Here is a 26,425-nt window from a genome sequence, read left to right as displayed (position 1 = left end):
GCACAGCTCACATACACCTGCTTCCCAGTTTGGGACATTGAAATATCTGACACTCATAATGCTCACAAGACTTTCTCCATGACTCCATGAAACTTTATCTACATGATAGACAATAGTTTTGCCATTTACTGCTTACATAAATAATTGAGCCTTGAACAAGATCAGCATCAAACAATTTGAACAAAGTGATGTTTCCATACAAACAGCAAAAGATATAATTCTAAAAAACTTTAAAGTAGCCATAGGCACATCTCTGGGTCATGTTTAACTTGTGTTTTACTGTTAAGTTTGCTGAACATAGCATGTATAGTTTCAATGATATGCTCCAGACAAGAGAAGCATCAAACACATTTTGCACTAAGTCATGTTTCCATAGAAACAGCAAAAGATAATTCTGATAAACTTTAAAATAGCAAAAAGACACATGTGTGGGTGATGATTAACTTGCGTACTAAGTTTGATGAACCTAGCATGTATAGCTTAAGTGATATGCTCCAGACAAGATACTAGTAATCATCACATTTTGCACTAGGTCATGTTTCCATAGAAACATCAAAAGATGTAATCGTGATAAACTTGGTGAACCTAGCATATAAACTTTAAGAGATGTGCTCTGGACAAAGTACTGGGACAGAAGGACAGAATGAATGCAATATAGCCCCATTATTTCATAGCCTGGATATAATTAAAAAGAACATAAAACTTCATTCACCTGCATAATAAGGTAATAAGCTGTGGTTTTAGTTTAACAACACCGAAAGTCAATTTTTACAGTGAAAAAAATATTACCTCTCCAATTACTTCAAAGAGAATAATGAATCTATCTGATCTCCAGATAATTTTTCAAGCAATTGGGTATTTACTAACATGTCTGTTTATGTAGGAGTAACTGCATTTTTTGAGGAGTAACTAGCATTTTGCACACCCACTAGTTTAAAGAACTGAGTTCTTTTACATAGAGTTTCTTATCCTTATTGGATAATTAACTCTCCCAAATATATAATTGCTTCTCAATAGACTAAAAGTTGTTATTAATTGTTATGTTGCCAAATAGATGTTAGCCATTTCTAAATACTCAACATGGAAGTCATGTGACTATTAGAGTAAACTCTGGATAGTGGCTATAAAGGTATATGTATAATTTATATAGGCATTGCCTAGCATTTACTAATGCTGTTGTAGAGTCTCAGTGTTCATGATGGTGTTTCAAAGTAACAGGACATTGGATCCTGTAAGTTTCAGACTGTCTATCTGACCCACTGAAGATTCACAGGACACACAGAATTCAGTTAAACAAGCATTTTAGATTTAATATTTCTTATAACTGGCATTGAAATTATTACCATCATATGATAACAAACATAAGATTCATGAACAGCAAGTGTCACATGCCACAAATAAAAACATCACACAAAGACATTGTGAAATATTCAGTCAGACACTGGGAATGGTGGGTTGGTGATTTCTATCTGACCACTGGTGAATCTGTCAGGTTTGTCAGAGGGTCAGATGCTATTCATGAACACTGGAGTCTGGGTGCCTTGATGAATCATACACAAGCCAATTTAGTTAACTGAGTAAAGTATGCAAGGTATTATAGACCTATTGGTTTAAAGTGATTCTTATGCATTTTTTGTACTCCCAGATTCGTAATCAATTGAGTTAATGTGATTTCTATTCAACAAAATATGGAAATATGCGCATTATCTGGAGCTCTGATATGTCAGTACACTCAAAAAACATAAACAAACCTCATAGTCTTTATTCAGCTTCTTAGCTTCACTATCTAAGGATCTAAAATCTTGTTCTTTGGCTCTAAGTTCTCTTTGAGTGTTGTCAAGCAAAAAGGAAGTATTGGTCACCTTCTCTCTGAAGAAAGATAGCACAATCCATAATTAATTTGGAATTATATCATAACATTCTCTACATTTTGTAACAAAGATAGTCTATAAAAGTAAATTGTTTATAGAGGCAAAAAGGAGCTCTTGAATGACACTCTTTCAAAGACATTTAAGGTATTTTCAGTGCAAGACATCACTATTATATAGAGGGTGAGATCCCAAGCACATTAAAGACTGTGTGGATGTTAAAGTAACTGGAAATATATTGTACATGGATAGTGTATGTAATGTGATTGGTTTTTTTATTGCATTGATCTGAGTGGACACTTTGATGTGAGCGGCATTGACTTGCTTCCCTAGAAATCTTGAAAACAAACATTTTCTGGTAAGAAAGATCTATGTCAAGTATCATTCAATATTCCTGAGATGTAATCTTACTTAGTTTAAAATCATGTATGAAAACAGTGACCACTGGATACTATTATATCTGATTGTTTACATTTATATCATATTTGTTTCAGACATACATTTCAGTGATTGACAAAGAACATTAATGTCATCATTTCAATCTATAATGTTGCTAAACTTTTTGTGCTTCTCCTTTTCACAAGATCATTCTTAATTCATCTGTAAATGCTTCTATTCCATATCCTGAACAAATCCAATGTGAAACTATGTTCAAACACATCACGCTAAATCTTTAGTTTCATGGCCATATTATTTAATCAAAAACATTTTTTTTTTAAATAATTGTGCCAGCATACACAAATGCGAATCATATCAATGTTTCAGATTCCACCTCCCGCTGTTATTGTCAATCACATATCTCAAGGATTTTGCACACTTTGAATTTTTCAGATCACTGAAAATAATTTTTAAGAAAACCATTCATCATGATGTGTGGAGAAACTTTCTGGCAAAGGCAAACTTACTTTTCCGCCATCAGAGACTGTTGGAGATCAAGAAATTCTGAACTGAAGGCCTGTTGCTGATTTTCTAAATTCTGACAGTGTTGTTTTATCTTTAGAATTTCCTCCTGTTGGTTAAATGTGAATGTGAAAAATGAAATGAATCATTTTGAACATTATTATCACTGTATATCTTTCAAATAAATCATGATTATCATAAGCAATTTGCATCAAGATGAGAAGTCAAAATTCACGAAGAATTGAGTCAATAAAATATTTATCAATAATCGGTGCTAAAATATTTCCTAAAATATAGTTTCATGTCACTGTAGCACGCATGGATAAACCATTGACAATGTCAGCAGAGACAAGTTATCAAAGGCTGGTGTCAGCATGGATATTCAAATACGTTCTGCACAAAGTGTTATTTGTCACTAACATCAATGCCATATGAGTTCCATGAAATATGACGGAATCAAAGAAGAAACATAAATGCCTAAATTCAAGTTATAAGTTGAGTAAAAATTATCGCTTAATGTCCAGAAAAGTATGTTTTCAATATGGCTGTCACAATGAAACCCTGAATCAAACTCCTTTAGCAAATTCAGATATCATCAATTGGTGGAAATGATGTTTCAGCTTCACTGGTCCAGATGAATCTGTGCTGATGGAGTTCACTGCAACACAGACACTGATAAACACAGGCCAAGCATGCTGTAACATAACTTCACTTGACATTCAGTCAGATAAGCTAAAAATACAAGTTACGTTTGGGTGTACATTTACCTACTTAAGATTCCAAAACATGAATTTTCTCTCATAAAGTGCCTCACAGCGATCTATCGAACTGTTTAATGTTCAGTTGAAAAGGTTTAATTGTACCAACATGTTTCTCCTGAACTGTGATGTCACAGGTGGCGATTCTGTCAAGCAAGCATTTGTTCTCTTCTTCTTTTTGAATTTTTTCTGTTTGTTCACACTCAACATTTTTCTGGAATAAGATTAAATGGATTTAATCTCATTTCGCTATGTATATTCATGAGCCAAATATTCCTGTGGAGTTATGTTCTGATCCATGATGTCAGAGTGAATTATTATAGAAAACTGCTGATTCAGATGATTTTGCATGTCTGATTAAGGACTTTCAACCACCACTTAGTCAGCTACCTTAACTTTTATGAGACTACCCATTTTAAAGCTTACAATTACCTAAGTACACAGTGACAAAATTTCAAATTCATTTAGGATGCTTAAAGGCTACTCCAGTGAACAAATAAACATTATGCAGTTTCCACATATATCCAGGTCCTATGTTCATAGAAACTGGTGTTTTAAATACTTTTGTAACTTGATGAATTATTTTGTATCAAATAATACAAAATATGTCATAACCATGAACATAAGTCATAATAATACCAATACCTGTAGCTCCGAAACCTGCTGCTTAGTTTCATGCAGTTCATCTAAAAGTCGTCTTTGATCTTCCTTTAAGCATGCATTGTCATTCATCTTTTCATCAATAGTCCTCTGATACTCACTCTGTTAGAGTAAAACGTTTTTCACTAAACATAGTATTATAAGTTCCATGATATCTACACTGACACACATAAAATATTACTTTAAATAGGACCAGCCCTTCAGAACCAAAACAGGAACAACACTAGGCAAGTTTATATGCTAAACAAAAATATTTCTTGTTCACTCAAATCAATTTTTTTGTGAAAGTGATATGCATCTTAACAACTGATTTGCCTTACAACACCGAAACCAATATCAAATGTCATATCTGAGGTCATGCCGAGAACAAGAAAAAGAGATTTCCAACCATTTCTAAAAAGTAGAACTTTTTACCTTTTCAGATTATTTCACAAGAAGAAATCTGAATACCATTGTTACTACCATTATTTCTAACCATGCATTTTCTGACAATATTTATAAATACTTGTCAACTATTCCACAATGAGTTCAGACCTACTCTGTCCTACATGATCAGTAAGAAATGAAAAAACATCTACTTACAATGTCCCTGTTCAAAGCATTCACGGTTCCTTCCAGTTCAGTCTTCTCAAGTGTTAGAACATCTGTGTTTTGAAACATGCACAAAAATGAAAACTATGCATAGGCATCTTTCACTACCTGAATAGAATCCCATGTACAGTTGTAATGTATATTTAATTCTGTTACATTTAGGTAACAATAGCCTCTATATCCATGGTACAGAAACCAAGTATGATGATGAAGTACACAATAAGATTATTTGTCCTCAATCCATACAAACCAACACTGATATAAAACACTGAAGTTTTGTATGCTTTTTAATCTGAACATTTCATCATGCATTATGTGATATTAGGGATATTTGAACAGAGGCTAATGTATTTGACTAAAATCATCAGTGATCAAATAGTGCATAGTTTGTGTGGCATGGCAACAGTAAATATTGAAATGGCCCAGATGAAATATTTTCAGTGACCTAGAGGTACACCTAAAAATATACTTTAATAATTTTCACCATGGTTCATTTTATGGAACATGCAATGAATCTGACCGATTCATACTGAAAACCTATTTTTGCACCCCATGAAACTATTTATTGATATCCTCAATAGTCCAGTAACACTGGCAAAAGGGGTAGAACAAATTGCAATAAAAACAATTTCTGCTGGAACATGTCACTAAGTTGTGTACTTTCAACATATGAAAAGTATAGAAAAGTATCATGAACGATTTTGTTCGAAAAAGTTATTTTTTGTAATGCCAAAACGCGCACATTTGATACGAAAAATCAGATGGCCAGTGTTATTCGCTGTGTTGCCGTAGATTGCGTCACGTAAACAAGATGGCGAACGAACGTACCGTCGCTGGCAGTCCAGCGCAATCTGGGTAATTATTTTCAAACATGTACAAGTTAACTGACATGACTGATGTCTGATATATTCATAGGTTGCATATATTAACCGCCAAGGCGGAGAACTATTGAAGTAGTTGATACTGGACGATAGTTCACTTAGAGCTGTTGACCCCATTCAACGTTGCCAGTCGAAATGTCGAAACACACAAAAACAAGCAGTGGCATGGTATTACTTTTCTAATCGATAGAAAAGGGTAGTGCATGAGCAGAAATGCTCTAGAGTACTGAGGGCTCTTTTACATTTTTCCAAAACAATGTACAAGCTTCACTTGTGAGTCCTGGCCAGTAATGCAAAACACTTTTTGCAGATGTTACGATGACCTAAATGTGTGTGTCCTCTGTGGAGACCTGCTTGGAAATGGAAAACCTACATCAAAACACGGTGAAAAAGGAAGCACAAGCATCAACAGAGCAAGTGCTCTGCGCGAAGAAAGCACACAAACAAGAGAAGGACAATATATACACCAGGAGTGCAGATGCAAACACATCAATAAATTCAGTATTGCTGCCTCTAATAAAAGAAAATTTATGGAAAATGAGGATCAAGACCAAGAAAATCAAACACGATCTTTAAGGTCGCAAGAAAAAGAGTTCAGCTTCCAAACAGATTGCTTGTTTTGTGGAGAGACTGTAAAAACAGATTGGAAGACTCACAGATCTAATATGATTCCGGTTAGGACCGAAAAGCAGTTCCAGGAAACTATAAAAAATATTTGCTTGAAAAGAGGTGATGAATGGTCTACAAAAGTTCTTGCAAGAATTGAGTATGCTGGCGATTGTTTTGCAGTGGATGCGGTTTACCACAACTCATGCAGTGTGAATTTCAGGACAAACAGAAAGTTGCCTCAAGCTGTAGATAGTTATTCCCCAACACCTCGAAAGAAGCCACGCCAGGGAAGACCGGAGGATCCTGTGAAACTTGCTGCATTCTTGCAAGTTGCTGACTACATTGAAGCAAATGATGATGAACAGGTTACAGTAACAAATCTAGTTTCAAAAATGGCTTCTTATTTGAACTCTAATGAAGAACCCTACAGTGTAAAATACATGAAACGAAAACTGTGTGAACATTTTGGTTATAAAATAATCATTGCTGAAGCAGATGGAAAACCAGATGTTGTAACCTTCCGACACAATGCTTCATCTATTCTGTATGATTTCTACAAGACCCCCCAAAAGTCAGATCCAGATGGAGAGGAGATGCGCCTGATTAGAGCAACTGCTGACCTCCTGAAATGTGACATAAAAGCCATAAGCGGAAGCCATCCAACTTATCCTAGCATTGATGATATCAAGTCAACTGAAATTCAACTTGAATACCTGCCACAATCCCTTCGACTTCTGTTGACTCACCTATTTAATGGAAAAGGCTCTGAAGTTAAAGTTGCTTCCATTGGGCAAGCTGTCATACAAGCAACTCGGCCGAGATCATTGGTACCACCACTTCAAATTGGACTTGGTGTCCAAATGCATCACCACTTTGCATCACGATTCTTGATAGACTCGCTTCATCAACATGGGTTCTGCTCATCATATACAGAGGTTAAGCGGTTTGAAGCCAATGCAGCAGCAACAGGAAGTCCTGAAGTCTCACACCCCGAACTTGGGTCATCCCTGCAATTTCGTTGCCGATAACATCGACCACAACGTGCACACTTTAGATGGTAATAACACATTCCATGGAATGGGCATAATTTCAACAGCCACACCAGGGAGAAACACCATCAAGCCAATCACAAGAGGCAATCCAAGCATAAAAGACATTGTAGCAGTTGGCCGAATTGGAATGCATTTCTACAAATCCGACTGGAATGGACTGGCATGTACAGTTTATGAAGAACTTTCATCTTGTAATCGTGAAGAGTCTTCTGACCCAACATCAGCATTGGACATTCTCTGGAAGATTATGTGGCCACTTAAGTCTCCGAGACCCTCCTGGTCAGGTTATATGCAGTCAGTTCACAGAGGAGATCACGCTGGGATATCAACTGTCACCTTCTTGCCTATGATTGATATGAATCCTGGTGACATGTCATGCATATATTCCACACTGAAGTATGTTGGGGCTCAAGCAAGACAACAAAATGTAACACCTGTTATCACCTTTGATCAACCACTTTGGTGGAAGGCAACTACCATTGTATCAAGTGCAACTGCAGATAAAGATCTCCAAGCATTTGTTCTAAGACTTGGATCCTTTCATACAGAAATGTCCTTCCTGGGTTGTATTGGTCACCTTATGTTGGGTTCTGGACTTTGTGAGGTCTTGGAGACAGTGTATGCTCCTAATGCAGTTCCACACATGATGACAGGTAAAGCTGTTTCCCGAGCCATCAGAGGCCACTTTCTTGTGGACACAGCTCTCAATGCACTCCTCTTAGGCCAGGCGTTTGAATATCCTTGGATTTGCAAGTGTGATGAACATATTGATTCAGAACGTACTCCTCAGAATGGATGGTGCAGCACAAAGGACGTGACCAACAACGATCTCAAACATGCAGTATATCTATTTGAACACCTTCTAGGAGGGCAATTATCAACTGAGGACATTTGTCAAGACATTGTCCTAAAGAGAGTAAAGTCTAGACTGGATGAGTACAAGACACAGTTAAAAGATAGAAGAACATCAAAGTTATGGCTGCAATACACAGAGATGATAGACATTTTGCGAAGGTTCATAAAGGCTGAAAGAACTGGTAATTGGGATCTCCATCTTGAATCTCTCAGGGAAATGATTCCTTACTTTGCAGCTTCTGGACATTCTCTTTATGCCAAGTCGAGTCGTTTGTATCTCCAAAAGATGTTGGCTTTGGAAAATACTCATGAAGAAGTCTACAGAGATTTCAAGAGAGGACTCCATGTTGTTCGTCGTAGCGACCGTTTGTGGGCTGGCTTGCCAACAGACCTAGTAATAGAGCAGATGCTCATGCGTAGCATCAAAACCAATGGAGGTTTGACTCGGGGTAAAGGCATTGGAGAAATTCAACGTCTTACATGGGTCTTGTCCATGCCAGCATGTGCTAGTATGAACGTTGCCATGCAGGCATTCACTGGAATCTCGTACAGCACTAATGAGCAACACAAGGATGCTACCTAGGCTCGAATGGACAAGGACAACAAGGACATTCTGACAGTGTTATCGTTCTTAGAAGAGAGGAATCTTTTCAGTGATGACACTAGTCTCCGCAATATTGCAACCGGAGAAATAGCTGACAAACCTGTAAATGTTGAGAATGCCAAATATGTTGGACAGAAGATACTTGACAAAATGACTGGAGTGTCCGTTCAAGATTATGTCTTCAAAAAGAAAGACCAAGTTTGTACACTTCACTCTAAGGCATCTGTACAGTTTGAGGGTGATAAAGTACACGTTGATCCTAAACTTCTGTTCCAAAGAATTGTAACCAGTGCAAGGAACATGGGCGAAAATCTGGCATCAGTGCTGGAGTTTGAACTGTGCAACATTCCTCCTGCACTCTTTGAACCATCAGGTCTTCCTCTACCAGCCAACAAAGCTGCACTTTATTACAAAATCCTGATTGGCAACCTCCAATACACACGGTCCAGCGAGAATATGTTCTTGATGGTGGAGCTCTACTTCAACGTGTAGTTTGGCCTCGAGGATGCACTTACGACACCATCCTTCAGCTCTACATGGAATATGTCCGTAACAGGTATGGAACGGCGACCATTGTGTTTGATGGATATGAAGCTGGACCAACAATAGGGGATATAGCTCACCTTAGACGGGGGGATGCTGGAGTAGAAGTTAAGTGTGAAAAGAACCTGTTACTCAATTCTAAAAAGGAAGACTTCCTGGCCAACCAATCTAACAAACAGAGGTTCATCAATCTCCTTGGTACAGCCTTACAGGAACAGGGATGTAGAGTGAAACACGCACGTAGTGATGCAGACCTAGAAATTGTCATGACAGCTGTGGAACTTGCAAAGGAACACACGACTGTTGTAATTGGTGAGGACACAGACCTGCTGGTACTTCTATGCTACCACGCTAGTTTATCAGAAGAGTCATCAGAAATCTACTATATGACAGAGGCAAAGAGTAACAGTAAAAAGAAAAGGAAAGTCTGGCAAATAAAGGAAACAAAGCGGAAGGTAGGAGAAGTCATCTGCAGTAACATCTTGTTCATCCACGCTTTTACAGGATGCGACACTACAAGTAGAGTGTTTGGAATTGGAAAATCGTCGGCGGTAAAAGAACTGGTCTCTGACATGTCCTTTCGTCAACAGGCATCTGCATTCAGTGTGGCTACAGAGAGAGAAGATATCATAAAAGCTGGTGAAAGAGTTTTCGTGAAATTGTTCAATGATGACACAGACATAGGTCTGGACAAATTGCGCCATGTCCGCTTTTGTGAAAAAGTGGCAGCATATTCAACATTCGTCGAGCCGAAACAATTGCCTCCAACTGCAGCTGCAGCAAAATATCATTCAATGCGTGTCTACTATCAAGTTCAGGAGTGGATGGGACAGAGGTCGTCGGACATGTTGCCTGAGAACTGGGGATGGAATGGTCGTCTATATCCCATTCTCACAGATCTGCCACCAGCCCCCGATCACTTGCTTAGAATTATCAGATGTAACTGTAAGACTGACTGCGGCTCAGCACGGTGCAGCTGTAAGAAACATGGTCTGGAATGCTCTCCAGGATGTGGTGAATGTAGGGGAGTCAGCTGCAGCAACTCAATGCGTGTTGAAGATGACATCTAATATAATATTAGAGTCGCACGATGCATCACTATTGGCTTCATATCATCATGTGAGGTTTGTTTAAAAACATTTAATTCCGTTCACTAACTACATCCTGTCTTATCAAAGTTTATGTGACGTGACTGTACCTTCTGCATTTTCTGACAATGTTATTATACTGATTTACGTTCGGGTAATATTGTAAATACGGTAAATACTTACACACGTTTAGTTCATACTGTCTGGTGTTCAACATACACATAAAATGAAATGATGATTAGAAATCCCTCGGTAACAGACACATGGATCAACCTGCTGTTATATGTATACACAGAATTATGGTCTTGTTGCTTGTATTTATGTTAAATACGGTAAATTGGAAGTTTTATATTACAAGTGTGTGTGTGTGTGTATATATATATATATATATCACAAATAGGCTGTGCACATAAATTTAATTTCAGTGACAAATGCCCTTTTTCGTGACAAATCTCTGTATAGTGTGCTCATTCAATCGTCTTGTGACGAACAAACATGCACGTGCGTTTTGTCGGGAAAAATGCAATTTTCGTTCATTATACAGTCCTATACTTTTTGTATCTTAAAATACACATTATATGGATTACAAAACAGAAGAGTCAGCTTTTATTGCAATTTGTTCTAGGTTGAGCTGTATATGAGCTAGGATGACTGGACTACAACCTAACAACTTAACATGAACGGGGCCATTTTGAATTCCAGTGCCCATGACAGGAGATCACACTTTGCATAGTCTATGGGTCCCAGGCAAATGAACTTGAACTGTTCTTACTGTCTTGATAGCGTTCAGGAAATCCTACTCTCACGTTTACAGGTTTACATAACGTTTACTGGGTTTTTTTAACAATGAATAGAGATAACATAATTGTTCTGATGTTTCATGTCAAAATCATCAAAAGGGATAGGCACACATACTGTCACAAGGCACACCAACATTGCCCTAGGTCACCCTTCAAAAATACTGCATTTCTATCCTTCTCATCACTTACTGAATAGATGGATGTGTATGTTTCAGAGTAAATCCCTTCAAATATACTCAAATTAATGTTCAAAATCATAATCCAAATACAAACATTCAAATATTTATTCAAATACTATATTGCAGGTTAACATCCCCAGAAAAATGGTTTCAGTATTCTTGTGAGTGGTATCAGGAATATTTCAAAGCAGTCATGGTGCCTGAAAGTGAGGTTTACCTTTGGAACTCTTTAGGTTTTCAGACAGAGATGACATTTCTGATAACTGTTGTTCATACTTTTTACAGCTGAAAAAAAACAACAAAAAACTATGAAACAAGCACCTAACTTCAGCTAAACACCATGCCAAAATACTGTCCTTTGCCACTCAGGAAAAAGTTTACTTTGGAAATTTGCTTATAAATGGACAGATTTCTAAAAATACATTCGTGTTCTTGTAGCATTTGAAATAAAGTACATCATCGTTTATATATATCCAGATAATAATCATGTACCCGAATGAAGATAAAGAAAATAGAGGAGAGGGCATAAAACATATCAAACATACCTTAAATAGTCTTTAATGTTTAAAGGCAGGAATACAATAAATTTATGTAAATCCTTTACTGATCAATGGTTTTCTAAAATGCAATGACAATTGTGAAATAACTACACTCTATGAAATAACTTAAAGCTTTCAAACATAATCAAACAAGTAATATTGATACACTCTCCATTCATTAATACCAATCAGTTTCACAAGATCTTATTGTGTTACTGATGTTAACAATGAAGTGAAACATTAGCTACCTGAGTGAGATGATGAATCCCGGGCGGATACATTTTTTTTTAAAAGGAGGGGTGCACCCTTCATTTTCAATGGTCATTTAACAAATTTCAGGACAAAAGAGGGGTGCACACCCATGCCTTTCCCTCTGGATCTGCCTATGCATCATGTGCAGACATAATCACACTATAATCTCTGATAACTGAATATGATGGCAAACAATCAAACTGGTACCATACTTTTCAACTTGTGAAAGAAGGCTGCAGTTTAAACCATCAATCTGTTGCTGCAGGGATGTAAGTTTAGTCTCATATTCTGCACTGGTAGAAACCACAGCTTGTTCCAGAACATTCTTGACCTCTTTCAAGTTCTCCAGTTCAACAACTAGCACCTTTAATTTTTCTTCATTCTTGACTTTTTCTTCCTACGACAACAATGAAATACTGATGTGTAATGTCCCAGTAAAAATATTTGAATAACAGTTAATCTTGCATAAACATACAAGTATTAGTGTGTTGATGGAGGGTGTTTTTTTAAGCAAGGGGAAGTAACACCCCTAAGTTTGTACAATGTTAGTTGATTTACAGTAATCTGCATTTAATTTCTTTGCTGAAGTTCAGTTCTACATTTACAACTGACAACAACCTGTAAACTATGAAGCTGCTCAGACGTTGAAACCAAGTCATTCTCTTTGGATTTAATTTCTGCAAGCTGTTGTTCAGACTTCTGATGGAATGAGGCTGTAAAGAGAGCAAACTTTTGATTCACACAATACAACTACATCTGATCTATGATGTCTTGGTCATATGCTTTTTTCAAGTGTTTAAGCATGCATATTACTAATGACTTCAAACATTGCAATCAAAGTCATTTTGACAAGTCATCCTAAAGCCATAGATGCATGACGTGCAAGTAAGAAAAAGTTAAGTTTCCTGTATTCTGTTGTTCAGTGAGAGATATAATCACATATTTGCATTCTTTTGAGAAAGAACCAGCCATTGGTTCTTGAGGGCGACAGAACCAGCATGGAACAAAACAGAAATGGCAGGGTCATAACTGACACTTTAACGACATGTGAAGATCCAGGGAAGAATAAGTCTTCAGCAACACATGCTTGCCACATATTGGCGAGCGACTAAGCTTGTCGAAAGAGGTGACTAACAGGATCAAGTGGCTAGCTAACTTGAACACATCATCCGTTTCAATTTGCCCAGATCGATGCTCATGCTGTTGATAACTGGACTGTGTGGTCCAGACTCGATTATTCACAGACCATAGAATAATGCTGAGTGTGGCGTAAAACTAAACTCACTCACTGATTTCTTTAACAGACAGGGTTCCAGCAATCTATCAGATTCTTGATTACATAATCAAATTGTCCTACCTGCAACTTTAATATTTATTGTCCCAAAGAACAGTTCTGTGAAATGTGAATACTGACTGGCAAAATATTTCATAGCATTTGTGGGTATTGATACAGCATGAACTAGAAATTCTTTTTCCTTTCTCTTTGGTACTTCAGTACATCCCATAAATACAAATAGTTCAGTTCAAGGCACACTTTTCAATAGTTACTGGAGCATAATTCAGGCAAGCTTTTCAATAATAACTGGAGCTCAATTCAGGCAAGTTCTTCAATAGCTACTGGAGCTCAATACAGTGATTACAGGCAAGCTTTCCTGCAGCTGCTGGAACTCCATTCCAGTAGGCTTTTCAATAGTTACTGCAGTAACAGACTTACATACATGACTCCGTCTAACTCTTTTATTGAAACTTTGCTGAATCGGTTTCATTGGACTTTTACATTCCAACCTAACCATTTTAAGTTAGGATTTAGCTAATAATGTGATAATTAACATCTTGCTATCAATTCCTTATGTGTACTACAAAGCCCACAAATTTATCTGTGTAATAATATGCACAGTTGTCAGTCTTCATGAAGGGTGGGATAGCTGAAAGCAACACTATTGTTATAACCATATATGAGAGTGGGTGGAGAAGGGAATAGATAAGGCAGTAAACATAACACTTTATTACCGTTGCTTTGTTCTAAAGTATGTATCTTTTCATCATTTCTCTGCAGCATTGTTCTGACATCTCTGATTTCTATATCTTTCTCATCACACTGATCCATTAAGACTTTGAGCTGAAACACAGACACAGATAAATCAACATTTCAATGTTTTTTAATCTGACTAATTTGCTCTACAAACTAAAAGTGGTTGAAACATTATAACATATACATATAATGACATTATACTGATCAATAATTAGATGTGCTTTACATATCATCATTGAATCTACCTCTAAAACAATTAATTCCAATCACAAAATACTTAAATACAAAATAAATAATTTTTGGCATCTGCATTCACATATTTACACCCAAGAGTTTGTTGGGTTCTCTATCCAAGTTACAGAGCAAGATACAACAGACGTTACCAGTAGTAAAGAAAACAAAACCATGACAGGTCCATGCCTGAATTTCAGCATCAGTCAGTTTGGTTTCTAGTGCTTCTTCAAGCCTCCTACGGTCATCCCTTTCAAGTTGCACTGAAAAATTCAATATTGTCATAAATATCTGGAATCAGTGGTGCATAGGATATGTCTAGCAACATATGCTGTAGCCAATTATTATTTTCTAGGTGTTCTAGTTATAACTTAAGATTAAGTTTGGTAGTGCATGAAAGGCAAAACTTCGCTTTACAAATTACAAGTAAGGGTCATCAATTTCACTTGCATCAATTTGCAGACAAACCAAAGCAACTGTTTGGGCATATCTTGTTAAATAACAACCTCTCATTCATTATAGATTTTGAAAACAGTGCAGTTAATCACAGTTGTACCTGGTATTTGAATATGTAAAACATTCTAAATAATGAGCATGATCAATATTGTGACAAGTACCACATGTTCATGATTAGCATCCGACCCTCAGACAATAGTCCAATGGATATATAGAACCCATCGCCCTGTGTCCAACTGGATAATTCACAATGACTTTGACTGAAGTTGTCATATGTGGCTCATATGTGTGTTTATCTATGTTTGTTAGTAATTTCAATGCCAATTATAAGAAATGTTAATTTCTCAAATGTTTGTTTAATAAATTTTCTATGGGTCCTGTGAATTTTCAGTGGGTCAGACCTAATTATATCAAAATTATAGGACCCAGTGACCTGTTACTTTGAAACACCATTTTGTGAACACCCATCAAATGCTTATTCTTAGTAAAATTAAGTAATGACCTCAGATCCTTACACAGAATGTGTAAAATACTTGTTACTTTTGAGTTGTTATATGTGTGTAGGAGTAGTGATATTACAGTTTTTTCTACAATTATTGCCATACCTGTAAAAATGACAAAGGGTATGCTTACTGAAACCATGCACAACGAGCCAAATGTGTTTCCCCGAGATGGAACAATTGCAAACAAATAATACATAGGTTATAAATTTTTGGAATTACACTTTCTCAGTAAAGTACAGATCCAATTTCCAGGCTTTCATGTCAAAGTCCTGTAACATTTCACTGCAATAAGCTCAGGTGCTCACAGGTAGATAAAAACTGAATATGGTAAATGTACTGACCAGAGAAACATTATGATTGCTTATAACACTTGATACTCCATAACAAGAGATACGTTGACCCAAACTAATAATTTGCTTACACTGATTGACAAGCCTGTTGCAGCTTTCAGTGGTTGTTATTTCAAGTTTCTTGAATTCTGCAGACAGCTCCTTGAATCAGATATATGCATAAAGTACATGAAGTACACAGTTTCTGTAAAAATGAACAGTCCTGATCAAAGTGAAAACTGTCATTGGATCAAAAGATGGCACTGTAAATCAGTTGAGTTTTTTAATTACAGCTGGGTTCATAATTACATACAACATACAAAACACCAGGTTTGTGCTGAAAGAAGACTCATTGATTCTGCTGTTCACCTTGATACAGATGTCACATATAATTTGAGAAATACAAAAATAGCAAATTCCATACTACAATAATTCTTCTTCTTTTTATCCACTATTTCTCCCTCTTAGTGTATGCATTCATATGAAATGATCTTATATCACACAAGGTTGTACACGTTAAAGAGTCCTGACACATCAGTCCATGCTGTAAATAATGGTAGCCATTTGTTCATAGATTCATTTGGTTGGTTTTACGTTCTGGCAACGTACCTTATAAGGCAGCAATGAAGGATTTAGAAGACTAAGGTTAATTTCTAATACAGCATATACATATATTTATACAAATACATACACACATACATATATAATACAATTATTCTTTAGCTAATGACATATCATAACATAATCAATGCAGTGCAAAGTTTGTCTTAAAACAAAATCCTACAGTGTCATTGATGAGTTTGAATTTTCCATCATATATATCCCTGCAGAATATGAAACATGATCACTTAATGCTGAATGACTTTTTTTTTAAAAAAAAGATGTGACTGTGTTACAGTAGCCACACCATATGCTAAAGCCACAGAATTTGTCAGGACTGGTAATGCTGCAAGACATGAATAATGGATGATATGACAATTACCTCAAACTGCTGAAGGTGATCCTTTTCTAAATACTTCAGTTCTGTTCTTTCCGTTTCGCCTGAAAATAAACCACAAAATGTTCCTCTGAAGAAAACTGAAAATAAAAGCTATTGTTAATCGACAAAATAGTTATTGCAGGCAGAAAAGCACATTTTCTCCCAATCATACAAGTTCATTATTTTGTGCAAATATTGACTTTACTTACAATGTTGCAGTTTTTCCTCCAGTTTGATGGCATGGTCCTTGAGAATATTACAGAGCTGTCTTGTAGAGCTGATTCTGAAATTTGGTGAAGTTAAGTAACTATTTTATTTAACACCATTATACTAGTCCCTCCTGGATTCCGCAGCAAATTTTTAAGAATCTGCGGCAAATTTAAGCAAATTCTGCACCCTATTTTTCAATATTCTGCAAAACATTCTGCGGTTAAAACATCTAGGAAAAACAACAAAAACATTATACAGATGTTTATAGTTTAATTCTCAAACACAGATATAATGTTAAGTTGACAGTACACATCATATCTTGAGTAAGTTTGATGACAAAGCATCCACACCTTTTTCTGTGTTTGAGAATTAAACACTTGCTGAAAGTTATTTCTCTCCTCTCATTCATAACTTAGATACAGACCAACAACTTCCTGTTTCATGCAAATAACAATTTTATATTTAAACAAAATCTGAAATAATTTCAATTTTCAAAATGATTGATTTTGATTAATTGCAGTGTGAAGTTCATCTAATATTACTTGAAAGATGCCCATAACTTGCTTTATTAGTAAAGTATCTTTAATCATGATTATCTTGAATATGTTGTCACAGTAAATATGTCAGTTCTTTTTGTGTGTAACCGATCCTAAATTTGACATTATCTCTACTTTTCATTTCCGCTGTCAGTCCGTTTTCACTCATTTTTTAAAATAGCAAATTCTGCAGAAAAGTGGCAAATTCTGCACGGATTCTGCAAGAAAACTCATTTTCCACGGACCAGATGTTTTTCTGCATGGAAAAGTAAATTCCGCAATTTTTTCTGCAACTGCAGAATCCAAGAGGGACTGTTTTACCTGTTTAGGTTGACTGACTCTGTCTCTAACTTTTTGTGTATCCTTCTGTAAGTTATAGGTAACGTTATTATGTTAGTTCCACACCTGCATTAAATCAGATGCTGGTATTTAGGTGACATGTGTGATTCAGTACATATCTGCCACTATCCACTGTAAAACACAGTTGCCATGGTTATAACAATAGCACATTTTCAAAGAGACAATCACTTCATATTCTGCATCTTCATCAATTACAAACTAGTTTACAATGTAACAATAATTACAGTAAGTCATTGATTCAGTAATCAGGTAAGAACCAGACAAGCAGCTGATTGATAGTGGAAGCAGCAATCCATGCCTTTCGGATACAATGACAAGCAACATCATGGTTAAAACATGGTTAAATTTGCAATATCTTCTTAAATCCTCTCCATCTATATTTACTAATTCAAACGCTTGGTACCAGTAAATTTTTATATCTTTCTTTTGTCCTTAGTCGTATGAATGGTCCATGGTTTCATTGACTCAGGGTGTACAGAGAACATGCAATCATGGTTATAGTATACATTACCTCTGAACAATGTCCTCTCTGTTGCTCATTTCTTCCTGTAGTTTCAAGCTTAGATTTTCATTTTGGAGCTGAGAACAGGCAAAACAAACAATTCAGTTTCTAGGTGTAATCATTTATTAGCAAGTTTTTGAAATCCCTTTGCCACACGGGATATTTCATTTGGTTTTGATTTCCCATCTCCAAAATAGATAATGGGTGTTTAAAACAATCCATTCAAACACCTTCTCTTTGTATATTCCAGGCTTCATAAAACTGTACCCTTCACTGCCATTGACATGGACACAGCATCAGCCCAGAGAGGGGAAGGTCTATGATTCAGTTCCCTATCTGCTTCATATGCCTACAGTTGGTATATGTATTTGATTGCTGAGCATTAGCTCTTAGCATTGAGGGAATAAAATAAGGACGGGTCAGGTCACTTTTAACATTGTCATTAACTAACTGTAAGGAATTTGAAATCTACAGCAGACATGGAACTGAACATTAGCCTCTAAGCTGCTCTACAGTAAATACCTGCAATCCATCATAAGATGTCAAAATGCATTAATTTTATCCAGTGCAGCATACAGTGGTTATGATAGTCAATATGCTCTGAAAATTACTCATTAGGACAAATTTCATTTCAGTATATCTAGGCACAAATGTGCATTACCTGTATTAACTGTCGAACAGAAGCATCCCTTTCCATTTGGTCCTAACAAAATTTATCAATTTGGGGTTAAAAAATATCACCAATCAAAATGTTCATTTTGGAACACATTTTGTTTGGGGTATTTTTTTAACAAGGGGGAAGAAAGTACCACTTGCACAGTTTTAACTTCTGTCAAAAAACCAGGAATCATAACTTCATATCATACAGTTTTGTGAGAGCATAGATTTTCCAAATACATGATCTGCCACAGTTTTTTGTGTTGAACTTGCATCTCAGCACTGAGCAAACAATACTTATAGGGATGATATGTCTTATGTTGGTCAGATGCTCCCTGGGAAGACAAGGCTTTCTTTGACAACTATGCAGCCATAAAAAAAAAGAAACTTTATAAGGTAAACTGACTTACTGATGTGGGGTACAAAATGCAAGCCATAAAGAGTTGGCATTCAGTCTCTTTTCCTCCTCACAAACAATAGATCTAAGAAAGTCACACTCACCTGAAGCTCTAAAATTGACTTTCGAAGTGATTCATTTGTTGTAGATGCCTCATGTATCTTCTTCTCCTAAGAATGTCAAATATTCTTTTAAAGGATATGAATTTCAAAGTCATAATTACCATACTATTTACATTGTACACAGAAACAGATCTACAATAGTAAATTTATACATTTTTTAATACAAAATTTTACATTAAGATGTTATACTGATGGGCAAAAGAAACTTTCTCCTCATTTAGTTTCATCTCACTCAAAAACAACAAGAACAACTCAAAGTTTGCAATGTATTATTTGCAGGCCCCCCTAAGTAATTGAAGGAATTACAGCAAATTTGAAGGAATTGCATCTCAAATGTAAACAAACGCAGCCCACTAGTGAAACAATTGCAGCGATATCGGTAGTTTAGCGGTAATAACAGAAACACATCGGCCCTATCGGAAGCAATGTCGGTAATACTGGAAACACGATCGGCCATCTTCGGAGATTTTTCAGTCGCGAGCGGAAACTCACGCAGCAAAACATGGCGTCGTTGGAAGAAGCACCCGTCTCGGTGAGATTTGTTTTTAGTTCCTACTATTACATTTTCATACTTATCCATCTTTGACCACCCGTGTTGAATGCGTTTAGGTATGAGGTGTTGTCGGGACAATAGCTTATGTTTTTAGGAAAAGATTGTCACTGCAGAAGAGTGTCACAAGTCATGCCCCTGGAGATTGTTTACATCTGAACATCGAAGTCGTGCCGATGATTACGAACATCTTGAACGTGCGCATGAAGAAGTTTATGAGCCATAATTTTTCTTGCTACGAAGTGCACTTGACAAATTTAAACACATTTTACAAAAAAAATGATGTTATATCTGGCGCACGTTCGTAATCATCGACACGACTTCGATGTTCAGATGTAAACAAACTACAGGGGCATGACTTGTGACGCTCTCCTAGAGTGACTATCTTTTCCTAGAAACATAAGCTATTGCCCCGACAACACCTCATACCTAAACGCATTCAACACAGGTGGTCAAAGATGGATAAGTATAAAAATGTAATAGTAGAAACTAAAAACAAATCTCACCGAGACGGGTGCTTCTTCCAACGACGCCATGTTTTGCTGCGTGAATTTCCGCTCGCGACCGAAAAATCTCCGAAGATGGCCGATCGTGTTTCCAGTATTACCGACATTGCTTCCGATAGGGCCGATGTATTTCTTTTATTACCGCTAAATTACCGATATCGCTGCAATCGTTTCGCGAGTGGGCTGCGTTTGTTTACATTTGAGATGCAATTCCTTCAAATTTGCTGTAATTCCTTCAATTACTTAGGGGGGCCTGATTTGTGAAGCAATGACATAGGCACATGCTATGTACAAACATTCAATTTTAACATAGCTGATAACTTACTGAATAGGTTGTGGTCGACATGGGGTCAAACTACGATCAGTGGGTCCTTTCCAGAAACAAAGCAAAGTGTGAACACAAGTTTCTAATAGCGAGTTTGTCTACCTCTCAACAGAATACATGCAAACACACATCTTCTGCCTGAACTTGTGAGACATCTGATGACGTCAGCCAGGATATGCCGCCATATTTTGACAGGGGCTTGAGTCATTTGGGGTACTGTAACTCTATCAATAACTCTATCAAGGTGGTCCCATACATCCTTGATTGGCAACATGTCAGGAGAGTGTGCAGGCCATGGCAGGACACAGACGTTGTTTGCATGAAAGAAATTCTGGATAACTCAAGTGAAGATGTGTGTCCATCCGCAGCAATTTCCTCATTACAGTTGGTACACCCTGATACCACAGGCTTGTTGTCTCTTGTCACTGTCCTTTGATGCACTGGGTGAATAAGTGGTGTTGACGCTGATGACGTTACCGTCAGTAAGCGGTTTCTATGGTGTAACGCCCTCAGGTGGTGGAGGTCTTCTCAAGCAGTTGTCACCATGGGGCCGAGGGTCTGACTAGTCAGTTGGTAATGCCGACGAAGGTTCCTGACAGTCATGACAGAGCAACTGAAGGTTCTTGTAATGTGACCCATTGTAGCGCCTATATGCAGCATGTTGATGGCCCTCTCTAGCTCTGCTGAACTTAAGCTCATCATTGTAATGTTTTCTGCTGAAGCACAATCTGCTCTGTGCTGTTAGGTGGTTTTATACCATGCATGCACATACATTTTACCCTCACTTGCAAAACACATGCATTTTGCTGTTTTAAATGCAAAGATGTCAAGAGGTGCATTTGCGCGCTGATGTTGGTAAGAATCGCACCTTTGTTGTTGGCAATATCTATGGGGCAATATGCATTTGCTTGTAATTCTTTATGTTAACATAATGAACACTTTTGCAGGAGAAAGTTTCTTTTACCCACCAGTATACAATAAAATAAACCATAAACTGTTTTAAATTACCTTTTGTTTCAGTTCAATTTCAGTCTGAACTTTCCACTTTCTAATTTTGTCTGCTTCTTGATGAAGTTTTGCATGGAGTGATGAAAGACGCTCTGTGCCATCCTGATTTTGACCCAGCTTACTCTGATTGTTGACATTTTGGTTCTCTAAAAACAGGCAAAAAACTGTTGATGAGCCATGCCAGAATATAACAGACAGAAAATAGGCAACATTTAAACCATAATTTCGTAGTTAAAATAACACAATGTTACTTGCAGGCATGCTCAGGGTTACTACTTACCATTTGAACGGAGGAAAGGAGTAGGAGCTGAAGTCCTTACTGTTGAAGCTGGAGGCTGTTGTAAAGAAAAGCAAAATGTGTAGACATATAATAATTGTACTCCCTTTCAAATTTCTGCAGAAATACAGCTATATAAATCATACATTGTATTCTATCTATTCTGATAGTATTTAAATTTTCAGTTTGAAAGTTTTAAGGGTTTAATGAATTTATGGTGGACTAACAACAGATTTGTATTTGAAACACAGGGTCTCTTTAATGTACTCTTTTAAATATTATAAATATATTTTCTCCAACAAAAATGTCATATCAAAAACTGATGGGTGCTTGAAAATCATAAACTGAATAAGTTTCTTGTTTGTTGCAAGTCTTCATCTTAGTGGTCTCTATTTTTATATTTACTTACAGTCTGATAGATTATAAGATATAAATCCCTGAAGAATTTTTCTTTTGTAACAAGTCAAACAATGATAGTCTCAACATACCTCAAAACTGAACAAAGATGTATTTTCTGTTTGTGTTAGTGGTTTGAATACTGGTGGCCTTGCTTGTTTCATTGTCCACTTTCACTTCAGCACTTCCAGAATCCGTTTTCAACTCCAGTGGAATTGTAATTCTCCTCTGTTGGTTGGGTCTTCTGTTAGAAGGAAAATTATTCTGAAAATAAGTCAAATAATTAGACGTAACTAGTTCTCTACACAAATGACTTCTAGTTTTCCACATTCATTTTTCTTGTTTTACCTCAACATCATGTCTACATCACAGACTTGGGACCAGGGTTTCTCTCTCACTTAACAAAATATATATCATTGAAACTCATGGCAAAGGGATTTGCTCAAATTATCAACCACATTAGACATAATTACTTGGAAAACTGAAATATTGCTTATTCACACTGATTCAGTGATTGTGGTCCAGTCAACATAAATGAAACATACATCAATTTTTAGTTTCGCATTTTAGCTAATTCATACCTTTATCAACAGACAAGCATAGGCTACTCTAAAATGCAATGGTGCCTAAGCCCTGTAACAGTTTTAGGTTAATAAACAGGGATACGGAAAGGCAGGAGCCATGGGCCATTTTGCAGATTGAATGAAAATGGCGCATTAAAATTTTGAAGTTTACAGTTGACACAAGGCAGTGTTCACGAATAGTGTCTGACCCTCTGACAAATCTGGCAGATTCGCCAGTGGTCAGATAGAAATCACCAACCCGCCAGCCCCAGTGTCTGAATATTTCACAATGACTTTGTGTGAAGTTGTTATTTGCAGCATCTGACACTTGTTTGCTGTTTAGAAATCTTATGTTTGTTATCATATAATGTTAATAATTTCAATGCTAGTCATAAGAAATGTTAAATCTGAAATATTTGTTTAACTTTATTTTGTGGGTCCTGTGAATTTTCAGTGGGTCAGACAGAATCTGAAACTTACAGGACCCAATGTCCTGTTGCTTTGAAACACCATCGTGAACACTGACAAGGGCAATGGTCCATTCTAAAGACAGAAAATGGCTAATAATCCTGAAAATGGACCATTGCCAAATTTCTCTTTCCCAATCCCCGAATAAACGGTAACGCCAGAAATCATCAGGACTTTCAGTCTTCGACTTCGAGTGTATACATTTTTCAGAGAGGTCTTATTGACCGCTGGAAACACATGAGCTACATAAAAGGGGTATGAGGTAACATACCTGCCACGTTTGTTCTTGAAAAAAATAACAGCCATGTACGACGCCCACCACACGACAGGTTAGGGCCACAATATTACTTTTGTTTGTAAACAGTCAGTCGGCCCCCCATGTCGTCTGCTGTAATATTCCCTGCAGCGCCATCTATAAATAAGCTGACGGTCGTAAAAACGCTAGTTCCATATATTTCCCGAATAACTCTCCTGTTCTACATTTGTTCTGTTGTCAAACCTGCTCATACAGTACACACTTTCAGATGGTTATCAGAAAAGTACTTTGGAAAACCAAACTCCAATGACATACTTAAAACCTCAAGTAATTATTTTGAAGCGTACTTGAACAAGGGCAGGTAACTCCCATGTTCTCTTGTCACGTTCTTAAGATTCACAATGAAAGAAGTTGTTCGAGCCACAAGTACACACATAACGTTCTACGCTATTTTTACAAATACATAAAGAGTCACATTTCAAATTATTTCGATAAATATCGCAATATGAAGTCAAAAATAACTCTCGATATTTTGATGTCTCTATAAGTATCTTAATGTCCATATTAAACAAGTAATGTTAGGATTAGAAAATATATATAATTTTTTCGAATTTTCTCAAAATGTTATTGCTTTTTTACTCTCTAGTATCAGTTGTTCATCACGAAGTAAACATAAAATACACACATGTTGTTTTCATTTAAAGTTATTTTCATAACTGAGAGAGATATGCAAAGTGATATTAATCCTGTTAGTCAGTGTTTAAGGTTGAAAATGGAACTGCGTTTGTATGATTTGAACATATTTGTACTTCACAGAAATCTGGATTGGTAACATAGCAAAATTTACTTATGCAAACACCTGTCCAGGTAATGTGTTGAAACTGCTGGTTAGTACACATAGATGGTGCTCAGTCTAAGTAAACGTATCCTCAGTACTTTTCGTTACACTCCACTACTGTGGGGGAGCATAACGAAATACACTGAGACTAAGTATATTTAGACTGAGATGATGCTGAACATAATGTACAGTCGTACAACTAAACGACATAAAGTCGGAATTTTAAAGTCAGTGGGGTCTGCGTAAGATCCGACTTTACGACTAAATGTTATAGTTTTGGTCTTATCCAGGTTGAATCCGACTTGCATTTTGCGGCCCAGTTTGAAATATTTGCAAAATCGTAATTGATACAAGTTGCTACGGAGATGTGATCGTCAACTGGGATATGTATGGACGTGTCGTCTGCAAATAGATGAATATTGATTTCTATGCTTTCGACAACGTCTTTAGTGTAAACATTAAACAAGAGTGATTAGCAACTTATTTTAGGGATAAAAATTGACCTGCGTTTGTATTTGTTTGTGTCCTGTGTTACAGGTACAACCGTTTTTCCGTAACGGCCCTGGACATCAGTAAAGTGTAATGGTGATCAATAAACTCATCAACTGAATCAACTCTGCGTGTAGCAGAAATATCTCATGGGGGCAGTCAGTCGCTTGTATTTTTAGACGAAAGGTGCCTTGTGACAATTTATTTCTCGCCAACGAAAGAATGTAGCACTGAAACAATGAAGCAAGGCCAATGAAAGGTTGAACGCTAATGTTGAGCGACAAAACGAACAAATGATACGAGGGAACGGTGCCATTGATATATATATTGATGTTCCTTCACATCGTTCCGTGACCTTGAATGGCAATATCTTTCTATCACATCCTTCTATGCAATCGCTCCTTCTCAAGGTTCGTTAGATCTAGATGCATCTCTGTCCCGATATGGAAGCAGTATAGGATGATCCAAATACTGACAAAGCTCACCGATATGGTTGTGATGGTGTCATGATGTGGGGTGCCGTATCCCACACGCAGTAATCTACTGAGCGCCTGCCAAGACTATGCAATATCATTTAAACACCCATCTAATACCGTGATGGTATAGCATCAAAAGAAAGTATTTTGCTTGAATATAACGCTTTCTTCCTCGGACGCGAGATTGTGGTCGAAGTGCCAATATTATCGTAAGTAATATAATACCCAATCCCGCCTCGATACCAAGAGTGAAATTGTTATGTTATAAGCAACATCATGTAAAATCATAATGTCCATCAATAAAATACATATTTTACTACCAGTGAAAAGTAATTTTGATTTTGTAAGTCGGTGAAAAGAAACTTAAATAGCATTTATCGTCAGACAGGGCGCCGCCATTTTTGAAAATGGTGAAGAATTATTGAGATTATGGTTCATCAAGTTAGAAAATCAAAACTACTTATTACTTGTAGTTAAATATTTATTGGAATCATGGCCAAAAGGATTTTGCATTACACAACTTGTAACATAACGACTTCTTCCACGGAAGAAAGGTGGGGTCGAAGTGACATTAATATTGCAAGTAATATTATATTGCCCTCCCCCTCGCTTCCAAGAGTGAAATCTTTATGTTATAAGCAATATCATGCAAAATCCTATTGTCCAACAATGAAATACATATTTTACTACCAGTAGAAAGGAATTTTGATTTTGTAAGTCAGTGAAAACAAACTTAAATAGCATTCATTCTCAGATAGGGCGTCGCCATTTTTGAAAATC

At 36.7% G+C, this 26,425-nt stretch overlaps 1 protein-coding gene across 1 annotated transcript in view; it reads right to left on the bottom strand.

The window, feature by feature from the left end:
• LOC137287291 (synaptonemal complex protein 1-like) overlaps positions 1–24,014 on the bottom strand; it is a 48,688-nt gene extending 24,674 nt beyond the window's left edge. The window contains exons 1-19 of the mRNA XM_067819528.1: positions 23,858–24,014; positions 22,648–22,819; positions 22,163–22,217; positions 21,883–22,028; positions 19,476–19,541; positions 18,327–18,394; positions 16,919–16,992; positions 16,713–16,771; positions 15,823–15,892; positions 14,632–14,705; positions 14,190–14,298; positions 12,798–12,892; positions 12,392–12,576; positions 11,606–11,673; positions 4,769–4,830; positions 4,172–4,288; positions 3,636–3,740; positions 2,774–2,877; positions 1,752–1,869 (exon numbers count right to left, since the gene is read on the bottom strand). Of these exons, the coding sequence (XP_067675629.1) occupies positions 1,752–1,869; positions 2,774–2,877; positions 3,636–3,740; positions 4,172–4,288; positions 4,769–4,830; positions 11,606–11,673; positions 12,392–12,576; positions 12,798–12,892; positions 14,190–14,298; positions 14,632–14,705; positions 15,823–15,892; positions 16,713–16,771; positions 16,919–16,992; positions 18,327–18,394; positions 19,476–19,541; positions 21,883–22,028; positions 22,163–22,217; positions 22,648–22,719 (1,647 nt within the window). The 5' untranslated portion in view covers positions 22,720–22,819; positions 23,858–24,014. The remainder of the gene's footprint in view (positions 1–1,751; positions 1,870–2,773; positions 2,878–3,635; positions 3,741–4,171; positions 4,289–4,768; positions 4,831–11,605; positions 11,674–12,391; positions 12,577–12,797; positions 12,893–14,189; positions 14,299–14,631; positions 14,706–15,822; positions 15,893–16,712; positions 16,772–16,918; positions 16,993–18,326; positions 18,395–19,475; positions 19,542–21,882; positions 22,029–22,162; positions 22,218–22,647; positions 22,820–23,857) is intronic.
• Between the last annotated feature and the right edge of the window lie 2,411 nt (positions 24,015–26,425).

The sequence above is a fragment of the Haliotis asinina genome, chromosome 6 (assembly GCF_037392515.1).
Source record: "Haliotis asinina isolate JCU_RB_2024 chromosome 6, JCU_Hal_asi_v2, whole genome shotgun sequence".
Classification (NCBI taxonomy): Eukaryota; Metazoa; Mollusca; class Gastropoda; order Lepetellida; family Haliotidae; genus Haliotis; species Haliotis asinina.
The sequence above is the reverse complement of the archived record's forward strand: the minus strand, read 5'-3'. Positions and strand labels throughout refer to the sequence as shown.